The 22,539-nt window shown below is 41.8% G+C and overlaps 1 protein-coding gene across 1 annotated transcript in view; it reads right to left on the bottom strand.

The window, feature by feature from the left end:
- Positions 1-529: 529 nt before the first annotated feature.
- The window catches only part of LOC149444018 (SITS-binding protein-like), a 105,289-nt gene continuing 83,279 nt past the window's right edge, over positions 530-22,539 (bottom strand). Inside the window, exons 8-10 of the mRNA XM_089654985.1 lie at positions 17,301-17,422; positions 11,496-11,675; positions 530-4,508 (exon numbers count right to left, since the gene is read on the bottom strand). Coding sequence (XP_089511111.1) covers positions 4,335-4,508; positions 11,496-11,675; positions 17,301-17,422 — 476 coding nt within the window. The 3' untranslated portion in view covers positions 530-4,334. The remainder of the gene's footprint in view (positions 4,509-11,495; positions 11,676-17,300; positions 17,423-22,539) is intronic.

Genomic DNA, 22,539 nt, shown 5'->3' with positions numbered 1-22,539 from the left:
TCTAAAAAAAATAACATCCACCCAAATTAATATAGTTTCCCTTTAGGGAGTATTTGGGGCAGGTTTTTTGTATATTTTTTTTTATACCAATTCACCTGACATTGGCTTTGTTTTGACTGCAGTTCTCTTGCAGTCAGTGGTGTCTAGCTGCTGTGCATCCCTCCCAGGGTTATAGTGTGCCTGCAAGGGACATGTGCAGCATCCAACCATGTTGCCTGCAGCCAGTAAGGACTATGGCAAGGTGCAGCTATATGGGGCTGATTGTAATGAGTGGTACTTGCCTTTACGGCCCCATGTGTTCAGGGATAAGAAATTGGAATGTAGGTCTTCTGCATTCTGGGCATTTGTCCCTGAATGCATAGAACCCTATATAGGAGTCCCATAGATTTTAACAGGCTATAGGCAATGGGACTGGACCATGAAGTTGTACCTTGCAGATGCACTAAGGAATACACAGCAGCTAGACCACAGTATGTAAGGGCCTAATTGTTCAGACATAGACTTTCATAAAAAGACAAGAAAGGCATAAGAAGATAAAATATAAGACTTTAATAATGTTACAACCAAGCATCAATACTTTGATTCGGTTATATAAAACAGATATGAAGGAGTTTTGGATTGTTTTGTCTAAACAAAGAGGTAGATACCATAGTTTTACTTACTTAAACATTCTTTGAAATAAATAGAGCAGTGTACAAGGTGATTTTTGTAGCTTCACAACACACTATGAATTTATACTTTAAGCTGCTGAGACATCACAGGAGATGACATACATATGATATTCAGAGGAAAAATATGAAATAAAGTACAATAAGAACTAGAAAAGCTACAATTTCTGGGGAAATTGTGTGAAGTGTTCTTGCCTCCACCAGTAGTCTACAACTGGAGTGGGTGGAGTAACTGGGTGGAGTGGCTTGTCACTCTGCTGCCTGCTCACACACCTGGATTTCTATGGCAACTCACTCTACAGGAAGGGCAGAGGAGAGCGGTTAAAAACAAACTGCTCCAACTTGCTCATTTCACTGGTAGTTGCCATCTTCAAACGGTTGTAGTTTAAAAATTACAAACCCTACAGCGAAGAGCTTTATATTGTGAGAATCACAAGACCTACATTTTGATGCATAGTATGTCTCTGAAATATTAAAAATAAAGGCACAGTCGCAGTTTAGAATTTGCTCTTCAAATTTGAGGTGGCTAGAGTGCAGTTTCAATGAATGTCAATGGGTGGCATGAGTTGCAAACAAATGGTCATATTGTGAAAACTTTAAAGACTATTGCTTAGCCATGGACATTTTTAGTGGCAGCAGGGATAGCTGAACATTTTGATATAAGATTTGTGTAGGTGGGCTTGAAAATGAGGGAGTGATGGCAGTTTAGAAATCATGTCCTGATTTTTCAGCTCACACTCTAGCTTTTGTCAGCTCCCACTCTAGTTTTGAACATTCCACCATTCATTCCTATGGGACCAATTTCACCACAAAAACGCCGATATTTCGTGAACCATTTGGTGAAACGTTCCACAAAGTAATAGCACACCAATCGGGAACAATCCGCACGTTTCGGTATATTACTGTCTATGTAGTGTAAAAACTGTGGGAGGAGTTAGGGTGGTAAATTTGGCTATAATAATAAGAATATATATGTGAGATAACAGTAAGAAGTCTTGCCATGCAAGAACACTTAAATATAGTTACAGTGATCATGTTCTTGTAGTACAAGGGTTAAGGTACAACAACCATGACAGTTCATGCAGCTGCTATGGGGTTCCAAGGACATGAGGGCCCTTTCCATGCCTAAAATGGGATTGTACATTTTCTGACTCAGGTGTTGAAAAGTAGAGACTTTTCAGTGCATTGATTACACATAACTGCATCCACTAGATTCAGAAGAGTGTCAGATTACCAAGAAGAAGACACTTTTCTCTTATGGAAATAGCATGGGACCAGCAAAGCAGCAACTTGCAAGGAGGAAGTTAAGTCTCTGCCTGCACCTGCGGACCAAAAAGTGACTAATTCATATTGTATGACTGTATATGTGTTCCATCACAGAGGCTGACAGTGTTAAGGGGTGTTAATAGAATCCCAATGGTGGTGCATTATGAGCTGCCTAACTATACCCTACAGTGTTAAGTGTGCATTATGGGCCACCCACCCAAAGGGGCCCTAAGATTTCTAGTAATGCCTCTATTGTGGAGCTTGGGAAAGTGCAATTATCTCTAAATCAGAGACACTTCTATAATTACTACTGTCTTCTCAGAAGTGTATTATTTACGTTTGGATAAAGTAGGGAAAGGTTACAACCAATATATTGTAATTTTCTGCTGGGAGATTTCTCCTCAATTCCTGTCTTGGAGGCACAAAAGGAAATGAGAGGACATCTCCCTAAACTGGGAGGAATTGCCATCTTAACCGGTTATCACCAGAATATTTGTCCCTATTGCATGATTTCCCCTCATTTCTTGCGCTGGTGACAAAAATCACATAAGTTTAGGTACACCTCCTGCTGCCCTAGTGTTCTTAGTGCCTTGCCAACCTATCTGCCAACAGACTGTATGTATTGGCACCCTACAATCTTGGTTTATATACAATTTCTGTTTGGAAAATTTACTTTAAAATCCAACTTCATCTTTCTGGCAAATGTGATATTGTTAAGGCAGGAAAGTACCCAATTTTGTAAGTGATATTAAACATCTGTCTTCTTTCCTTATACTTATTCATGATCTAAATGTATCTAGTATGTCCATTGGGAAATGGTTACCATTGCTTGTTGGAAACTGTAACAAAATGATATACTGTATGTATTTAAGGATGTGTCTACAGCTCTCCCATGGTAACATGACAAATGATAACATGTCCCACTGGAGACAATTATGTTAAAAACCTTTACAAGCCGAATAGAACGAATTAGGTCATGAATGCTATATACAAGACTGATCATTTCACTGCCTTGTCTTACGTAGCTTGTCAGAAATATGGAGTTGTATTTTAGGTACCCATAGATATTAAATAAAGTTAACAAAGTAGGACACAACCTAGTTATTATAAGACATTTATTTCGAACTAGGTCAAAGGTAAAAAAAAATATTGCTAGGATAGGCAAATATGATTAAATCTGAATTTACAAGAAGGGAACAATAAAAGTGGTCACAATGATCCCATACACAGGCAAATATTTGCAGGAAGCTGTTGCCCTTGAACGATTTAAGCTTCATGACCTACATGATCTGTTTTTTTTCAGATTGGGTATAATATGACCTAGAGGTTATATTTCTCTATGGTCTCAGAAATGAGGAAATGTAGAATTAAAGTGACACTTTTTACAGTCTAATTGAAATAATGCAGATAGAAGGCTCCTGAGATAGGTAAAAGGTACCAATTAAGCTGTTTCCAAAGGCTTGACATTTTAATCAACTTAATCATCCAATTATTGGTATTATATTAACACATTGCAGGTACTGGAGGTTTGCAGAACTCCACTGATCTCTCACTGTTAGTGAAGACAGCTAATGTCAGACAGAACCCTGATAAGAAGGTTTTCTCTATAAACCAATGGTCATGGAGCCTTAAATTGGACTAGTGGAAACAGAAACACAGGAGCTGCCATTACTTCATTGTTATTAAAGTTGAAAGCCCCAGAGTTAATACAGACTTTACTTCTAAGTGTACCATTGAAAAGGAACAAAGGTCTGGATTTCTATTTTGCATTCTAGATTCTGGTCAGGGAATCACTATGTTGTAAAACCAGGACTAGACCCACAGCCCTTGACCCTGCACCTCTAAAAACAAGCCAGCATCTTTACTGCAGGTTTCGTATAAAGGAAACTTGTAATGAGGGAAATACAGAGGCACCATTGCTGATACTATATCTTGAAAATGTTACTTGCATGGCTGTTGTTGATTTCAGTGCTTTCTGCTAATCATGTACATCAGGAAAGGCAGAATAAAACTTGCAAGCTGCATACTTGCTGTAGATCAGTGGCTCAGAAAATAGTGAAGGAACTGGATCCATATGATGGCCGAGGAACTAACATTTAAGGAGAGGTCAGCAATGCTGTCTTCGTACTCCTTCACTACAGGTTTTAGTTTTTTTTAATAGGATACCTATGTTGCACAGGGTCTATTGACATGGCTCAGCACAACTACCACTTGTATACTGCTCACCAAATTAAACATTCAAACCTGGCCTTTTGTTCATCCAGTTTTGACGACATGAAGTCATCAGTTGTGATCATCTATCCCACATACCTTGTCCCATTATGGAAAATATACATCAAATCGCTTGCACTGGCGAACAAAATTAAATGGCTGTGGGTGCCTGTAACAGTTTTACATAAATTAGATTTTCTTTATAAAAACTGGAATTTCCTGCAGGCCACAGCTGTAGTTTTGTAGCATGGTTCCTCCATCAAACACCTGTGAAGTATTGGTGTCCATCCATCGGTAATCCTTTCCAGGCAGGTAAATATCTCGGTGGAAGTGACCTTTTTCAGTAATTGGTGCAATCAGCATCTGAAAAGGAAAATAGTGATTTGCTCAGAATGAGAATGGAAATGGAAATGTGCAGATCTGCCCACATCATCATCAGGAAATGACTGAGTATTATCTTAGCAGAGATACCTCTTAGAAATTGGACAGAACAAGAAGATATTAAAGTAGATCAGGATAAACTGAAAGTAGTTGCATGTTCCTGAGAAACATTTTGTAAAACTGTGGATATATAAGTAACTAGCAGCCTAAATGTGTAGTTTGGTATGCTTGTATGCAATGTAAATAAACTGTGAAGCTTTTATGAGGTATATTTGATGTATTCTTCATATGCTTGATAACTATAGGGGCCTAGGAAAGTTCCACTAATACTGTGTTTATAGAGTTTGTAGGGCAGACCCAGGGGCGGACTGATAATAAGAGATAATGGGGCCCCCTGTGTCTGCGCCTACACTCAAGCCAAAGCCGCACCCACACAACACCCCACCTACATATGGCAGCTCAGCTGCATAGAAAGGGCATTACAAATAATCTAAAAAATAATAAAGCAGCATCGTGGGTTCCCCCCTCCATTCATACCAAGCCCTTCGGGTCTGGAATGGGTTTTGAGGGGGCCCCACGCCAGCATAAAAAAAATGGCATGGGGCCCCCCTAAGATCGATACCAGACCCTTATCCGAGCATGCAGCCAGGCGGGTTAGGAAAGGGGGGCATGAGCAAGTGCCCCCCTCCTGAACCATACCAGACCACATGTCCTCAACCTGGGGGGTGCTTTGGGGGAATCCCCCCCCAAAGCACCTTGTCCTCATGTTGATGGAGACAAGGGCCTCTTCCCCACAATCCTGGCCTGTGGTTGTGGGGGTCTGGGGGCAGGGGGCATTTAGCATTTAGCAAGGGGGCCCCCAGATCCTGCTCCCCCCATGTGAATGAGTATGGGGTACATGGTACCGCTACCCATTCACAAAAAAAAAGTGTAGTGTGAAAAAAGACAGGAGACGGTCTTTGACAAGTCCTTTATTAAAAGAAGAAAAATAAAATAATGTCCCCCGAAATAGATCCAACGTCAGTCATGATGTCTGTAGCCGCCTCTACCCGAAAAAGAAAAAAAAGTGACATCACAAGTGTGGCCCCACCTTCTTGTGACATCATTGACCCAGCATGCCCGGGTTGATGATGCCAGAAGGGGCAGGGTCACACACGTGATGTCCCCAGGTGGCCCGCCCCTTACATATTTAAGAACTGTCAAGCCAGTGGAGGAGGCAGATGGCTTGGAGCCAGCATCCGGAGAGGAGCCTTTTTTTTTTCTTTTTTTCGGGTACCGGTGGCGGCAGGCATTGTGATTGACGTTGGATCTACTTCGGGGGACATTCTTTTATAAAGGACTTGTGAAAGACTGTCTCCTGTCTTTTTTCACACTACACTTTTTTTTTGTTAATGGGTACCATGTACCCCATACTCATTCACATGAGGGGGAACAGGATCTGGGGGCCCCTTCTAAAGGGGGCTTCCAGATTCCGATAATCCTACCTGCCTGCAGACCCCCACAACCACAGGCCAGGGTTGTGGGGAAGAGGCCATTGTCCCCATCAACATGGGGACAAGGTACTTTGGGGGGGGGGAAACCCCCCAAAGCACCCCCCCATGTTAAAGGCATGTGGCCTGGTATGGTTCAGGGAGGGGGGCACTCACTTTCCCCTCCCCCTTTCCCGACCTGCCAGGCTGCATGCTCGGATAAGGGCTTGGAATGGATGGGAGGGGGACCCCACGTCATTTTTTTAAAATAATTTTTTTAATTGCCGGCAATTCTTTCTTTTGCATTCAGCTGTCAGTGGGGAACCCCACTGACAGCTGAAACATTAATGCATGGTTTTCACTACTAAAATACCGCATGACTTGATAAAATAACTCATGCAGTATTTTAGTAGTGTTTTTTTGGTGCATTCAAACGTTTTTTTTTTTAAATGCTATGCGGTATCCTACCGCATATTTGGTTGTGGTGACATATTGCTTAGTGAATTGTGCCCAGTGAGCCTCCTACTGACCCCAGGCCCTCGGGCAATTCCCGAATGCCTGAATGGTCAGTCCGCCCCTGGGCAGATCCCAAGCTGGTACCGTTGTTTGTCCCAGGTTCTATTCCCTATTCGGTGCACAGCAGCCAGGCATGCAGCAGTTTCTCAGTCTCTACACTGGGTTTATTGGTTGAAGAACTGGGATGGGGATTAGAGTGAGCCTTGGGATACTCCAGCACTAGTGCAACTTGAACTGAGGACATCAAAGTAGGCCTGTATTATAAGATGATGTGGACATACAGCTTCAGGGAGATCCAACACTGGGAACAGCCCTGAACCAGCAAACTCTGGAACAGTCTCTGCACAAGAGGTCAAATCAGCAACAGTCTTTCCAGGATCTCTCTCAGGCCTTTACTTACTGTATCCCTGTACACATGGATGCCTCCTTCCAGTGTCAGCCAAACCCTGTAACATAAGCCTCATGGCCAGATCCTCAGTAGATTTTACTCCAGACTGTTCTTCTAGCTTTAAGAATCAGCTCTCTAGCTCACCCCAGCTGGGGCCTTGTTGAACCCCCTGTAGGTTCCAACTGGATGGCCTAGGAGTGCAGACAGCCCCTCCAGGCTAGGTCTCTCTCCATTAGGCAAAAGACCCTGCTGTTTTAGGCCCCAGACTATTTATGCACACCTCAGCCCCTACTGGTCACCCTCTTGACAAAGAAATAGCTGTAGCTACATAAATATTCATGCTGCCCATTTTCTTACTCCACACCTATGTCCCAGAACTGCCCAGTGAGTTTTGGAATGCAGGGAGGACCAATCAAACCTGCAACCTGTGAAACCCAGAACAACCAAAAGCAATCAACCTGCTCCCCTGGCTACAGAGGAACCAACAAAAAAAACTAAACGTACCTAACTTTGCAACAACCTAACTTGGTGGGTACTACAAAATTAATATACGATTGGGGATGATGGTAAAACTAAAATGATCTACTGAAAGAGTCCAGTAAATACTTTCTATTTTATTATGGACTGTCTATTTACCAGTGATCGCTCTGTGAGCACATGTTCCCCCATCTCACTGCTCAAACACCATTGAAACATTGAGAAAGTTACGATGCTTTATGGTTTTATGTGACACATGAGCTGATTTCCAAAAACAAAAAAGTAAGCAACAGTTAGCCATAGAAACCCAATTCTTTCTTTTAAGTGAAACTTGATTGGTTGCTATGGGAAACTGCCTCTTTCCGATTCCAGTTTTTGCAAATTACCCTCACAACCCACATTGGTTTGGGCATTCTCTATGTCACGTGGCATTTTTAAAATGACATTTATCATCATCATCATGCCAACCACTCAAAAAAACAGAATTTCATTTTAGCGTGATAAAATGGAAGCTCCAGGAACCTGATCCACATGTCACTGGCTCCTTCTAAGAGTGTCATGTTTGTAGTCTGGTCTGTGAATTATTTGAGGCGAGTGCAGATGTTTCAGAGGTTCTCTCAGCAATGGAAACAATGACTAATTGGCCATAACTTCAAAATATATCACTTCTCCTTTTCTCTTTTACGTTAAAAGGCCTGGGTCTGTGATTTATTGATGTGGATGTGTGAAATAGTCTGAACTTCCAATGGAGTCAACATCAAAGTGTCAGATACTAATATGATCCATAAAGCTGTTTGAATGGGATCATGGCCTAAGATGAGTGATTTCAGCCAATAAACTCAGGAATGTTTACTACCACAGAATGATGGGCCACAATTCAAACACTGTCCAGATGGAAAACATTCTCAGCCCAAATCTGAGATATGAGAATTACAGCCATAAAAGGAAGTATGTAGAGATTGTAAGCTTTGATTTACTTATTTAGTAGCTAGCTACCACACATTTCCAAAATGTAGACCCCAAAATGTTTCAGCAATAGGTTAATTTATTTAAAAAAACAAACAAATAATGCTTTATGTACACAAAAATGTAAGTGGCACAGAAAAAAATTGACATTAACAGCAATATGTTAAGTACTTTGAACATCTTTTTTGGGGGCTTGCCTACTGCCTAGCCCAGCTCACCAACAGGAAAGGAGACATTTGACTGTCATCATTGCAATTGTTAAACCAACAAATCAGTAGTAAAATTTTAACTCGGAAATAATTACACTCAGTTTTGGAACACAGACAGTGAAAGAAGTATTCTCCTCTTTACTTATTGTTTAGAGTATGGTTATTACTGCTTGTTAACAAAAACACATGCCTGTTATCTCAAATAATGCTCATGCTATTGTCATTTGGATGGAAACTGGGCTTTATCTGGTCACAGTACATGCCATAATAATAGGATTTACAGAATCATTTTCATGGATGAGTCTAAATGTAAGGTTTTCACAAATATACATTCCAAATTGTCCACATATTTATATATTAATCAAACTTGAATAGATATGAAACAGGGGCAGACTGACAACTCATGGGGCTCCCGGGCAATAACAGATAATGGGGCCCCCTGTGTCTCTACCTACACTAAAGCCAAAGCCACACCCACACAACACCCCACCTACATATTGCAGCTCAGATGCCTATAAATGGCATTAAAAATAATTAAAAAAATAATAAAACAACGTTGTGGGGTCCCCCCTCCATTCATACAAAGCCCTTCGGGTCTGGTATGGGTTTTGAGGGGAACCCCCATGCCAAAATTAAGAAAAAATGGCGTGGGGTCCCCCTGAAGATCCATACCAGACCCTTATCCGAGCATGCAGCCAGGCAGGTCAGGAAAGGGGGGGAATGAGCGAGCGCCCCCCCCCTCCTGAACCATACAAGACCACATGCCCTCAATATGGGGGGTTCCCTCCCCAAAGCACCTTGTCCCCATGTCGATGGGGACAAGGGCCTGTTCCCCACAACCCTGGCCGGTGGTTGTGGGGGTCTGTGGGCAGGGGGCTTATCGGAATTTGTAACCCCCCTTTTAGCCCCCAGATCCCACCCCCCCCCCCATGTGAATGAGTATGGGGTACATGGTACCGCTACCCATTCACAAAAAAAAGTGTAGTGTGAAAAAAGACAGGAGACATTCTTTGACAAGTCCTTTATTAAAAGAAGAAAAATAAAACAATGTCCCCCGATGTAGATCCAACCTCAACTACGATGCCTGCCGCTGCCACTACCTGAAAAAAAAATAAAGGTGCTGCTCCCAACGCTGGCTCCTGGCCATCTGCCTGCTCCACTGGTTTGACAGTTCTTAAATATGTAAGGGACGGGGCCACCCAGTGAAATCGCGTGTGGCCCCACCTCCTTGTGACATTATTGACCCAGCATGCCCCGGATGATGATTCCACATGGCATGAGATCACGTGATGTCCCCGGGTGGCCTGCCCCTTACATATATAAGAACTGTCAAGCCAGTGGAGCAGTCAGATGGCCGGGAGGCAACGTCGGAAGTAGGGGCCTTTTTTTTTTCTTTTTTCGGGTAGCAGCGGGCATTGTGATTGACGTTGGATCTACATTGGGGGACATGCTTTTATTTTTCCTCTTTTTTCACACTACACTTTTCTTTTTGTGAATGGGTAGCGGTACCATGTACCCCATACTCATTCATATGGTGGGCCCCTTGCTAAAGGGGGTTTCCAGATTCTGATAATCCCCCACCCGCAGACCCCCACAACCACCAGCCAGGGTTGTGAGGAAGGGGCCTTGTCCCCATCAACATGGGGACAAGGTGATTTGGGGGGAGCCCCCTCTGTCCCAAATCAACCCCCCATCTTGAGGGCATGAGACCTGGTATGGTTCAGGAGGGGGGTGGCGCCATATTTTAAAAAAGTTTGGCTTCCCCTCAAAATCTAAACCAGACTCGAAGGGCTTGGTATGGATGGGAGGGGGGACCCCACGCTGTTTTTTTCATTATTTTATTAATTGCCGGCAATTCTTTCTTTTACATTCAGCTGTTAGTAGGGAACCCCGCTGACAGCTGAAACATTAACGCATGGTTTTCACTACTAAAATACTGCATGACTTGATAAAATAACTCATGCAGTATTTTAGTAGCGTTTTTTTGTGAATTCAAACGTTTAATCGGATGCGGTAAGATAACGCTTAGTGAATTGAGCCCAGTGAACCTTTCACCGGGCCCCCTGCTGACCCTGGGCCCCTCGGGCAATACCCAAATGGTCAGTCTACCCCTGATATGAAATTGTATTCACATTTGATTTACCTTTTTATTGAAGATGTCAGTCATTTTTGGTTAAACCAAGCTTATAGAAGGCTGTCAGCCCCCTTGATTTTGAGAGGTTTAGAACTATAACTCAAACAAGCTTCTTAAAGAGGAAATATAGCCTTTTAAATGTTTTTAGATATACATATGAAAGAGATCAGCATCAAAGGCACAGTTGGTAAGCTGGTAGGTAGCAGGTGATTACACAAAGATATAAGCATTTTTAGTGTCTCTTCATTATTGGGTACAGGGTCAATGTCAACAGCAACCAATACAATCCTTAAGAATGCAGTAATCTTGGATATATGTTTTCTTTGCATGCACACAGATGCCTCAGCATCACCCCTAATGGGGCCCCCTCCACCCCCAGGTCCCATAGCAGCCATGTGGGCTGTTAGGGCTATTGTTATGCCACTAGTGCCAAGATGTGGATGGTGCATGAGGGACCAGAGTGTTGTTTTTGTCTGTTTGCATGTTTGTTCATAAAAAATTAAGTAAGTGGCTGCCATTACTGACATCCCTGAAATGGATGTTATGCTGATGCAAAGGCGTTCCTACTTTCCAAATTCCAGCTCTTGATTTATGCAAATTATGTGCTCCAACTAAAGCAGAGTATACACATTCAGGTTTTTTTTCAAGGACAGCCAGACAATTAGCATTTTTTTCCCTTGAGCTCAGCAATGGCAGCATTAATATTCCATTTAGGTTAATTGCTTTTTTTTTATTTGCTGCATAGTACTTACTGTTTATTACATTTGCATATTAATAAATTCTCTACTTTTGCTTTCAGCCTTTTCTTACCTCATCACCAATAAGGAACTCATCATCTGTTGTGAAAGCTACTGGATCTTCTGGGCTGAGCCACCAAACAGGCCTGTAGATGGGGTTTCCCGTCCTCAGCCATTCATAAGTATATTTCATCAATAGAGGAACAACTAAGTCTTGGTGCCTTTGTATGTACTGCCTTGTAAGATTGAGTACCTGTCTCATTAAAACATAGTCAGAATTTTGTTCAGTACATGGTTATTGACATCACTTGCTGTTTATACTGTTTATTATACTATACCATTTATTTATATACTATTTATTACATTATGCTATTTACTACATTGCGGTATCACAAAAACCAACAAAAAAAGCAACAATAACATTGCATAGCCAGCTTTGTTCACATATGACAAACATACAGTATTTTACTTTTCAGAACTTTTTCCCACGTGAACTAATATGCTTGCATTTCTGAATTGTAAATGTTTTGCCAACTTTTAAGGAAAGCCAATAGCAAAAGGTGCTATTATTTAATCATTATTTATTTCAGGTACTTATATAGTGCTGTCAATTTACGCAGCGCTTTACATATATATTGTACATTCACATCAGTCCCTAACCCTCAAGGAGTGTACAATCTAAGGTCCCTAAATTACAGGATCCAATTAACTTACTAGCATGTCTTTGGAGTGTGGGAGGAAACCCACGCAGGCACAGGGAGAACATGCAAACTCCAGGCAGGTGGTGCAATGGTTGGGATTTGTACCAATGGCCCTAGTACTGCCAGGTGGAAGTGCTAACCATTTAGCCACTGTGCTGCCCTGTTTATTAATAATAATATTAATAATAATAAAAAAGCCCAACTCTGGAAAAAAAAAAGATCCCTTGCAGTGGTCTGTACCCGCACTGCAAGGGTTAATTGCTTGTTTTGTCTAGGGGAGAGGAGAAACTGTTTTACTTACCTGATCCCTCCACTCCCTGATTGGTACCTGATTTTACCTTTTATCACTCCACGTGGATATGTTATTCTGCTTTACAGTTCTTAATAAGTACTACATTATATACGATTTTCTGGCTCTTGTGGTGAGCTATCTCCCCTAGGACAAAGGTTCCCCTTCCACCTATGCCTCTGACAGAGCAGTTCCTTTATCCCCCTGGCTGCCTTTTCACCTCCAGTTGTGATATATCTATATGCCTGTTATCATTAGCCTTCTGGTGAGAGTACATCTGACTGAGGTGGTGCATTCCCCTGTGTGATCCATTTCACGTTCACGTCCTGCACTTTAGATTGATGTACTTTATGATCCTATGCACACTGATTGAACTGAGTTTCTTTTATGGCCATATATTTTTATGTTGCAATAATTACCAATGTGCAATCACGAACATCAATACTTATTGATTATTTTAGTTGCACTTGAAGGGTGCACCTTTGCTCACGGACATTATTGCTTTATCTCTTGCTGATTTGCTGTTCATTTTATTTGCAAGTTTTATAATCTTATGCGATGCACCTTACTGTTCCACTTGATACATTTAGCCTTTTATTGTGATTTTAGCGCTGCTCCTTTTCTATATATATATACTTGTGGGGATCGTTACCTATACCTTGCGTGCTAGCTGCTCTATAGTCATCACCAGCGCTCGCCTACATACAATATATTTACAGCCTCATCAGTGCCCATCAGTGAAGCCTCATCAGTGAACATCGGTACAGCCTCATCAGTGCCCATCAGTGCAGCCTATCAGTGCCCATCAGAGCAGCCTCATCAGTGAACATCAGTAGAGCCTCATCAGTGCAGCCTATCAGTGCCCATCAGAGCAGCCTCATCAGTGAACATCAGTACAGCCTCATCAGTGCCCATCAGTGCAGCCTATCAGTGCCCATCAGAGCAGCCTCATCAGTGAACATCAGTACAGCCTCATCAGTGCAGCCTATCAGTGCCCATCAGAGCAGCTTCATCAGTGAACATCAGTACAGCCTCATCAGTGCAGCCTATCAGTGCCCATCAGAGCAGCCTCATCAGTGAACATCAGTAGAGCCTCATCAGTGCCCCTCAGTGCAGCTTATCAGTGCCCATCAGTGTAGCCTCATCAGTGAACATCAGTACAGCCTCATCAGTGCAGCCGATCAGTGCCCATCAGAGCAGCCTCATCAGTGAAAATCAGTAGAGCCTCATCAGTGCCCATCACTGCAGCTTATCAGTGCCCATCAGTGTAGCCTCATCAGTGAACATCAGTACAGCCTCATCATTGCCCATCAGTGCAGCCTATCAGTGCCCATCAGAGCAGCCTCATCAGTGAATATCAATACAGCCTCATCAGTGCCCATCAGTGCAGCCTATCAGTGCCCATCAGAGAAGCCTCATCAGTGCCCATCGGTGCAGCCTATCAGTGCCCATCAGAGCAACCTCATCAGTGAACATCAGTACAGCCTCATCAGTGCCCATCAGTGCAGCCTATCAGTGCCCATCAGAGCAGCTTCATCAGTGAACATCAGTACAGCCTCATCAGTGCAGCCTATCAGTGCCCATCAGAGCAGCCTCATCAGTGAACATCAGTAGAGATTCATCAGTGCCCCTCAGTGCAGCTTATCAGTGCCAATCAGTGTAGCCTCATCAGTGAACATCAGTACAGCCTCATCAGTGCAGCCTATCAGTGCCCATCAGAGCAGCCTCATCAGTGAACATCAATACAGCCTCATCAGTGCCCATCAGTGCAGCCTATCAGTGCCCATCAGAGAAGCCTCATCAGTGAACATCAATACAGCCTCATCAGTGCCCATCGGTGTAGCCTATCAGTGCCCATCAGAGCAGCTTCATCAGTGAACATCAGTACAGCCTCATCAGTGCCCATCAGTGCAGCTTATCAGTGCCCATTAGTGTAGCCTCATCAGTGAACATCAGTACAGCCTCATCAGTGCCCATCAGTGCAGCCTATCAGTGCCCATCAGTGCAGCCACATCAGCGCACATTAGTGAATAATAAAAATTACTTATTTGCAACATTTTATAACAGAAACAAAGAAAAAGGTTTTCTAAACTTTTTTGTCTTTTTTCATTTCTTAAGCAATTAAAAAAAAAAAACCACTGGTGATTAAATACCACCAAAAGAAATCTCTATCTGTCTTAAAAGAAATGATAAAAATATGATTTGGGCACAGTGTTGTATGACTGCACAATTGTAATTCAAAGTGTGAAAGTGCCCAGTATTTAAGTTGTTAAAAAATGGAAGCTTAAGCGATAAAACTTAGTAATTCAGTCTTCCCCAGCCTGTGCTAATTTTTTATATTTATTATTATTTTTGCACATATGTGATTAATAAATACATACATACGGTATATTAATGACGTATAAATGAATTTGTTGATTTGTTAATGAAACTCTTTTGTATCTCTTAGGATTGATCATATATCTCTGTGCAGGTAATTTTGTAATTATTTGTTTTTTAAATGGAAGACAGTCTTTCCATATTTAGTTTTTCTATTTGTTTATTTTCTTCCTTTTTCTTTTTTCTTATGTGGGTGTTGGTGCTGCCCCGATGCCTCCCCAGCGCATGGGAGCCGCGGTCCCCCTCCAGGGGCTTGCGGCCGCTTCTGACTAGGTCTGTGGGACGTCACCCCATACCAACAAAGTGAGGCTTGGTCCTCACTTCCTTTCGGCCGTCCTTGTTTCTTGATCCGTCTCCATGCGTCAGCGTGACATTATTACGCCACTGACGTGGTGACACCACACGTTGCGCAGCTGGGGAGGGGCCATTTGGTTTATAACCGAACCATGTTATTGGTCCGTTTGATTGGACCAATTTCTAACTGCAGCTGGCTGGAGCTTTTTCATGCCACCCTAGCTGTATTTAATCCGGGCTAATGAGCCCATTTCTTTGCTCACAGCCATCAAGCATACTTCTTTGGATAGACCTGGTGGGTTTATCATATATTATTTCACTTAATTTTTGCAAACCCTTTTTTCTTTCTTTCTTTATTAATATTTATCTATTTATTTATTTATTTATTCACGTAAAAATATTTTTTTGGGGGGGTTTTGTATTTTGTTTTTTGTTTCTTGCAACACATGGGTAGTAAAGATGTTTTTGGTTTTTGGTCTCTGTGCCACACATGGGTAATAAGGGTGTTCTTTTTGTTGTTTTTTGTTTTGTTTTTTACATTTCCTTTTTTTAATATTATTATTAGTTTGTTTTGTTTTTATTTTTTTTATTACGTTAATGGTTTGCACACGTTTTCTTCTTTAGGTATATTGTCCCATATTGGGTTGTCTTTCACATCTCAATCCTGATTTTTATCAGAACAAAATGTTATTGGTCTGTTTGATTGGAACAATTTTTGACTGCAGCTGATTGGAGCTTTTTCAAGCCACCCTAGCTGTATTTAATCCGGGCTAATGAGCCCATTTCTTTGCTCACAGCCATCAAGCATGCTTCTTTGGATAGACCTGGTGGGGTTATCATATAGTTCACTTAATTTTTGCAAACCTTTTTTCTTTTTTTATTTATTTATATTCATGCATTTATTTATTCACTTAAAAATATATTTTTTTTTTTGTTTCTTGCAACACGGGTAGTAAGGGTGTTTTTGGTCTCTGCGCCACACATGAGTAATAAGGGTGTTCTTTGTTTGTTTTTTATATTATTATTAGTTTGTTTTTGTTTTTTTTGTTTTTTTTTTCACTATAATGGTTTGCACACATTTTCTTCTTTAGGTATATTGCCCCATATTGGGCTGTCTTTTACATCTCAATCCTGATTTTTATCAGGTCATCAACACTTTCTCACACAAATTCCTTGTGGTCATCGCTTCGGACTCATAGTAGGTGTGTCTAGTTCTTAAACTTAAAATTTATTGAGGGTTTATGATATCCAATTGATATCAATATATTAATCCAATTGATATTAATATTGCTTTTTATTATTTACATTGTAGCACTGCCCTATCAGTACCAACCAGCAACTAATCTTGTTGACGGTGCATTTGGGCGGGGCCCCTTCAGGAGGCGTTTCGGTGGCATTTTTCATCCACTGGTCTGTTCTTTATTAATTTTTGTTTCATCATTTTTGCCTGAGATATATGATAAATACATGGCTGTGTTCACATAACAATTTGTTCTTAATATTTCCTGGTGGTCTTTACCTCATATGGAATCATGTACGTGTATAACCGTATTGTAAAGTATCAAATTGTTTATAATAATTTGATTGCGTCATATGTGTGTATATATGTTTGTTATAGACGTCATGCCTTCTTGAGCACTTCTGAAGAAGACATTTTTGTTGATCTTGAAACACGTAAATGCAGACCATGCATGATCCATGATTAGATTTGCAATACCATCTCTGATGACACCGCCACAATATGTATTGTAGCTTTATATTTATTTTTGAAGATTTTAAAAATGTTTTTATAAAAAATCTCTTTTGAATTGTTGAAATTTATCATACAAGTAAATTGTGCCATTAAAGTCCCACCCAAAAAGAGGACTCCCCCCTTCCCCCCCCCTTGTAATTGGCAGCAAAAGAGCATAGCTACACCAGTGATGTCATCAGTGTACTCTCTTCTCCTGTCAGTATGCTTCCAGTGTTCATTTGACAGCACTGTGCAAGACATTAGAATGTTTCAGTGGCTTGCAGTGTTGCCCTTCCCTCCGCCAGTTCTGCTGTGCAGGGGAATACAAGACCTAATGTAAAGGCAGATTCATAGTTATATTCAGTCAGAACACAACTAATGCAAATTGTCTTTTAAAATACAGATAAGTATTTGTAAAGAAATGTATAGATGGAAATAATGAGTGTCACCTTAACGTTCTATTCCAGCACTAAGAAAGCTTACCCAGTTGTCGCAGCAAACCCACGGAGGTGTATTAAAAGACATCACAGGTAGAAATGTGACAATTTGTAGCCAACGGATAAACAGTTCTTCCTCTGTTACAAATTCCCCGCTTAGAGTTCCACCTTTAAATAAACACATGTTAAGAAGCTGAAACATTCCGCCACTTGATTCATTCACAAAGGCTATTATCCATTGGCTTCAATGCAGAAGCTTGAGTTAATACACATCATTTGCATATCAGTTTCTAAATTAGTGTACCTGAGGAATAGAAATATGCTGTATAGGACTTGCATAATATACCTAATTAATCAAAACGTTAAAAGAAATTATAACCATAGCAATAAGGCCCCTATACGTACTACATGTTTGCCCAGCTTTCCTCCTGGCAGCAGTGTTTTGGCAGAAAAAACACTTGACATGTATAAACGCATCTAGGCACGTCAACCGCTAATCATTTATTCTGGCTATTGAAATTAATGAATACTGAAATGCTTGACACGCCTACTGTTAACATGTGTTTAGATATGTTTACACATGTCAAGTGTATTTTCTGCCAAAATGCTGAACATGCTGGCAATGCGTTTCTTTTCTGCCTCTAAATTCCCCTGCCTCTAAATACCTACTGTATGTGTGCATGGACTTATAGGGGCTGATTTACTAAAACTGGCGAATACATGATATGCTGCAGCTCTGCATAGAAACCGATCAGCTTCCAGTTTTTGTTTTTTGTCAAAGCCTAAGCCCTGGTTCACACTGGATGCGACTTGGCAAGCGATTTGCATGCCCTGCAACTTGAAAATTGCATGCCGAGTCACATCCTATTGTCCACAATTGGATTGGTCATATCGGTGCGGTTTCCAACTTGGTTGGAGCTGCACTGATTTTAAAAGCACTACGTGCACTACTTTTGGTGCGATATGCATAGACCTCTGTATCAGATGTCTTGCAAATCGTACCTGAAATCGGCGGGTCCCCAAACTTTGCAATCATGCAATTTCACTGTAAGTCACACGATTTCAAAGTCGGGCATGATGTGACTGGAGGGTAATTGAACAAGCTGAAGTTAGACGTTAATTGGCTACCATTCACAGCTGCTCCAGATTACGCACTCTCCAGTTTTAGTAAATCAACCCCATAGGCTAACATGGAGGGACGTTTAGCGGAAGAAATGCCACCAAAGCAATGCTCAGTGTGCATGAGGCCTAAAAAGGATGATTCTCTAAAGTAAGAAAGACAAACAACAAATTACACTTGCAAATAAAAAGGTGTAACTGCAGACATCATGTTGTTTAACACCCCGGTCACACTGAATGCGAATTTGCATGCCATGCAACTTGAAAAGTGCATGCCAAGTCACACCCTATTGTCCGCAAATAGAGCGATCATATCAAGTCTGAGCCCAGATTTCTAAAGTAGTACATGCCCTTCTTTTGGTGCAATTCGCATAGACATCTGTGTCAGATGTCTTGCAAATCGCACCTGAAATCGGCATGTCAACCGGCTTTGAAATCATGCGACTTCACTGTAAGTTGCACGATTTCAAAGGTGGGTTTGATGTGACCAGGGTGTTAATGCAAGGACCTTCCCTGATCCTATTAAAGAAGAACCGAGCCAAAAACCTGTGTACATTTCAAGTACATACACATAACCTTTTTAACAATTTAAACATTTGGGAAGTATTGTTGTATGTGGTTCAGCGAGCGCTAATGGGCGACAGCAGCTGATACACTGAAAAGGGAAACCATAAAACCTTCAAAATGATATAAACGTAAATAGTGCAGCGCTAGAAATAAAGTGTATGGGTATACCTGTAATATTGTACAAGAAATAGCACAGATATGCCTCAAATTATAAAAAAAACACAGTATGTAAATGAAGTCCTTAAAAAATTGTAGCAATGGTGAAGATGTATCAAACACCTTCACTAATATTATAATATAACACACAGTGCAAATAGTCCAGAATATCTGATGGTGATGAAACCACGATTAGACTGAAAAAGGTGACTTGATAAAATCCCAGTGACAACTGTGATCCGGTGCCGTGCAGGAATAATAGGTAAATTGCACACTCACCAGAGGCGCAATAAAACTGCGCATTTGTGTCATATACACCAGAGGTCCCTTCAGTTATGGATGGAGCGTAGCCTGGAATAGATGACTCTGCGATGAATGGTAAAACATCTGGGGGTCCCCTTAATGAGCCTGGCTAAAGATGGGATCTACTAATTACAGCTCTCTTCTGGGCCCTGGGATGGTCACCTGGTGGTCCTGGGGGATTAAATGCGCGATATAGAGCAGAAAAAAGTGCCCATAGTGTAGTATTTAGGTCAAGCTACAAATGAATTTATTGAAGATTAAAACAGAAAAGACACTTCTTAGGTACTGTAGTAGAAAACAATCCTCGTGCACAAAGGATGTGATAAAATTGAATACAGCATAACACTGACCAGCTGGTAAAAGTGGGTGGCCGCCAACGTCACGGCTAGCAGGGGCTCCTCCTTGATGCACGTTTCATATCACACGTACATCATCAGAAGGGGTAAGCACCAAGGCAATTGATGTACGTGTGATACGAAATGCACGTCAAGGAGGAGCCCCTGTTAGCCGTGACATCAAGCCGCCGGATCAGGGAGGTCCGTTGGCCACCCACTTTTACCAGCTGGTCAGTGTTATGCTGTATTCAATTTTATCACATCCCTTGTGCACGAGGATTGTTTTCTACTACAGTACCTAAGAAGTGTCTTTTCTGTTTTTATCTTCAACAAATACATTTTTAGCTTGACCTAAATACTACACTATGGGTACTTTTTTTTTTTTTTTTTCTGCTCTATATCGAGCATTTAATCCCCCAGGACCACCAGGTGACCATCCCAGGGCCCAGAGGAGAGCTGTAATCAGCAGTTCCCGTCTTTAGCCAGGCTCATTAAGGGGACCCCCAGATGTTTTACCATTCATTGCGGCACCGGATCACAGTTGTCACTGGGATTTTATCAAGTCACCTTTTTCAGTCTAATCGTGGTTTTCATCACCATCAGATATTCTGGACTATCATTTGCACTGTGTGTTATATTATAATATTAGTGAAGGTGTTTGATACAACTTCACCATTGCTACAATTTTTTAAGGACTTCATTTACATACTGTGTTTTATAAATTGAGGCATATCTGTGCTATTTCTTATACAATATTACAGGTATACCCATACACTTTTTATTTCTAGCGCTGCACTATTTATGTTTATATCATTTGGGAAGTATTGTACATATTTGTGTGATGTATCCTCTTCCATTGTGCTGTATAGCCTGTAGATGGTGACCATTGACCACACTTATCAGCATATGGTGCCTGTAGATTTCCTATCAATGTGGTGCCAGCCGCGTGCTCTTTATGCTGTTTCTCAGGGCCGAAACTAGGGGGGGATGCGGTGCACTTGCCCTGAGTGCCACATCAAGAAGGACACTGCCAGAGATGCCACCCCCTCCCACACCGGATGTGTTCTAAATGCCACTGCTGCTTGATCAAGTCTAAAGGACAAGCGGCACCCGCTGCAAATACTGGAGGAACAAGTAGGAGGGAGACCACACAGCGCACCAGCACTGAATCACTCCACCCGCCCTCCCCATGGAAAAGCATTCCTGAGCGACATTTCTACTGTTCCTTAGCAGAGAAACTCCAGGTATGGATATTTTTAAATGGTTACACTGGATCAATGTCACACTGCGTTTACCATACCGGTGGAAGTCCTCTAGAAGCTGGGAATCGCTGTAGTAGACATCACTACTCCAATCATTTCCCCTAACTTTCAAATCCCATGCCAAGCAACTGCCCAGCTGCACAGGCAGTCACTTGCTTGGTAGGGGTGCCATACAGAGGATGCTTTGTATCTTCTCAACCAATATATTGTCCTATTGGACGAGGTGTGTCCAAGTGGCTTCCCTGCTGCATTGTGAATACAGGAGGTTGCTGGTCTGGCAATTTCGGAAACCGGTTGTATTTTCTCAATGAAAAAGCTTTCTCTGTTTGGATGAGGTGGAGTGATAGCACAAGGTGCCACAATCTCCTCCTTGTCCAATGAGACAATGCATTGGTTTAGAGCTTTCTTTGTATGACTGCTGCTGAGGGAATGATTTCCTGTGCAGAAGGGCAGTCGATTGGCATGGGACTGAGAAACTAGCAGAGATCACTGTAGTAGCGATGTCCAGCTACAGTGATTTCCTGCTTAAAGAGGTGTGGGGAGGTGCAGCGTGGAGCGGTGGCAGTGAACACACAGAGTCAGGTTGCAATAAAACTTGAAACTTGTACTATGCATAATGCACAAAGACCCCAATGGGAGAGCTCTGCTTTGGGAATGAACTCACAGATCAATGCAGTTAAAGAGGTGCCGACAGCGTCTGTTTCAGAGGGTGAAGTACGGCCTGGTCAATCCGGTCCCAAGTGGGGAGGCTCCTTTCCAATTTAGCAAGTCACTAGCCTGTCCCTTCTCGTCTGGAACCTTTCACTACTGCTAGTCACTTTCCCTAACAAGCAGGGTCTCTCTCCCTACACAAGCCACTCACAAAATGCGTACCAAAACTCGAGGGTATGGACCTATATAGACCATGCTGACCTAAGATGGCCACTGAGGGTCACATGGCAGCAGTGTAGCCAATCGGAACGCTGCTCCATTCACCCAGGAAACCATAGAGAAACTATGCTTACCCCTTAGTTCCTCTCCAGGCTGCTATACTACAGGTCGAGCGCCACCTACAGTGGAGAAAACAAACTTTACCTTCCCACAGAGGGATCAGCCAGGTATGCTATATTAATATTTACATTGGTCCAAGCTGGACCAATGTAACTACTGTATGGAGAAATATCCACAGCTGTAATACATATATAATGATTTTGAACATACATTAATTAAAAGTTGCTTTTATGGTTAGAAGTTCCAAGCAGCATTAGGCTAAATATGTGAATACATGCAGCCTTGTCTGAAGTGGTTGGAACTACAAGTTGTACACTCGATAGCAATAGGAACATTTTGAATGCCCCTCTAATTGTAACAGGTGTTAGTGTAGGCATGACATATCTAACCATAAAAAATGGAAAGCAAGCAGGACAGAGCCCTTTATTAGCAGCTATATCCCTGCCTTCCTGAGTACTTGAATAATAGAAGGGCTTCTTATAAAGAGCAGGAGAAAATAAATCGGAATCAAATAGAGTTGTCAGCCATATTGACCAATCAGATTCCTTGTTGT

This window comes from Staurois parvus, unplaced genomic scaffold (genome assembly GCF_062004578.1).
Source record: "Staurois parvus isolate SC_StPar_1 unplaced genomic scaffold, SC_StPar_1.0 ptg000818l, whole genome shotgun sequence".
Classification (NCBI taxonomy): Eukaryota; Metazoa; Chordata; class Amphibia; order Anura; family Ranidae; genus Staurois; species Staurois parvus.
The sequence above is the reverse complement of the archived record's forward strand: the minus strand, read 5'-3'. Positions and strand labels throughout refer to the sequence as shown.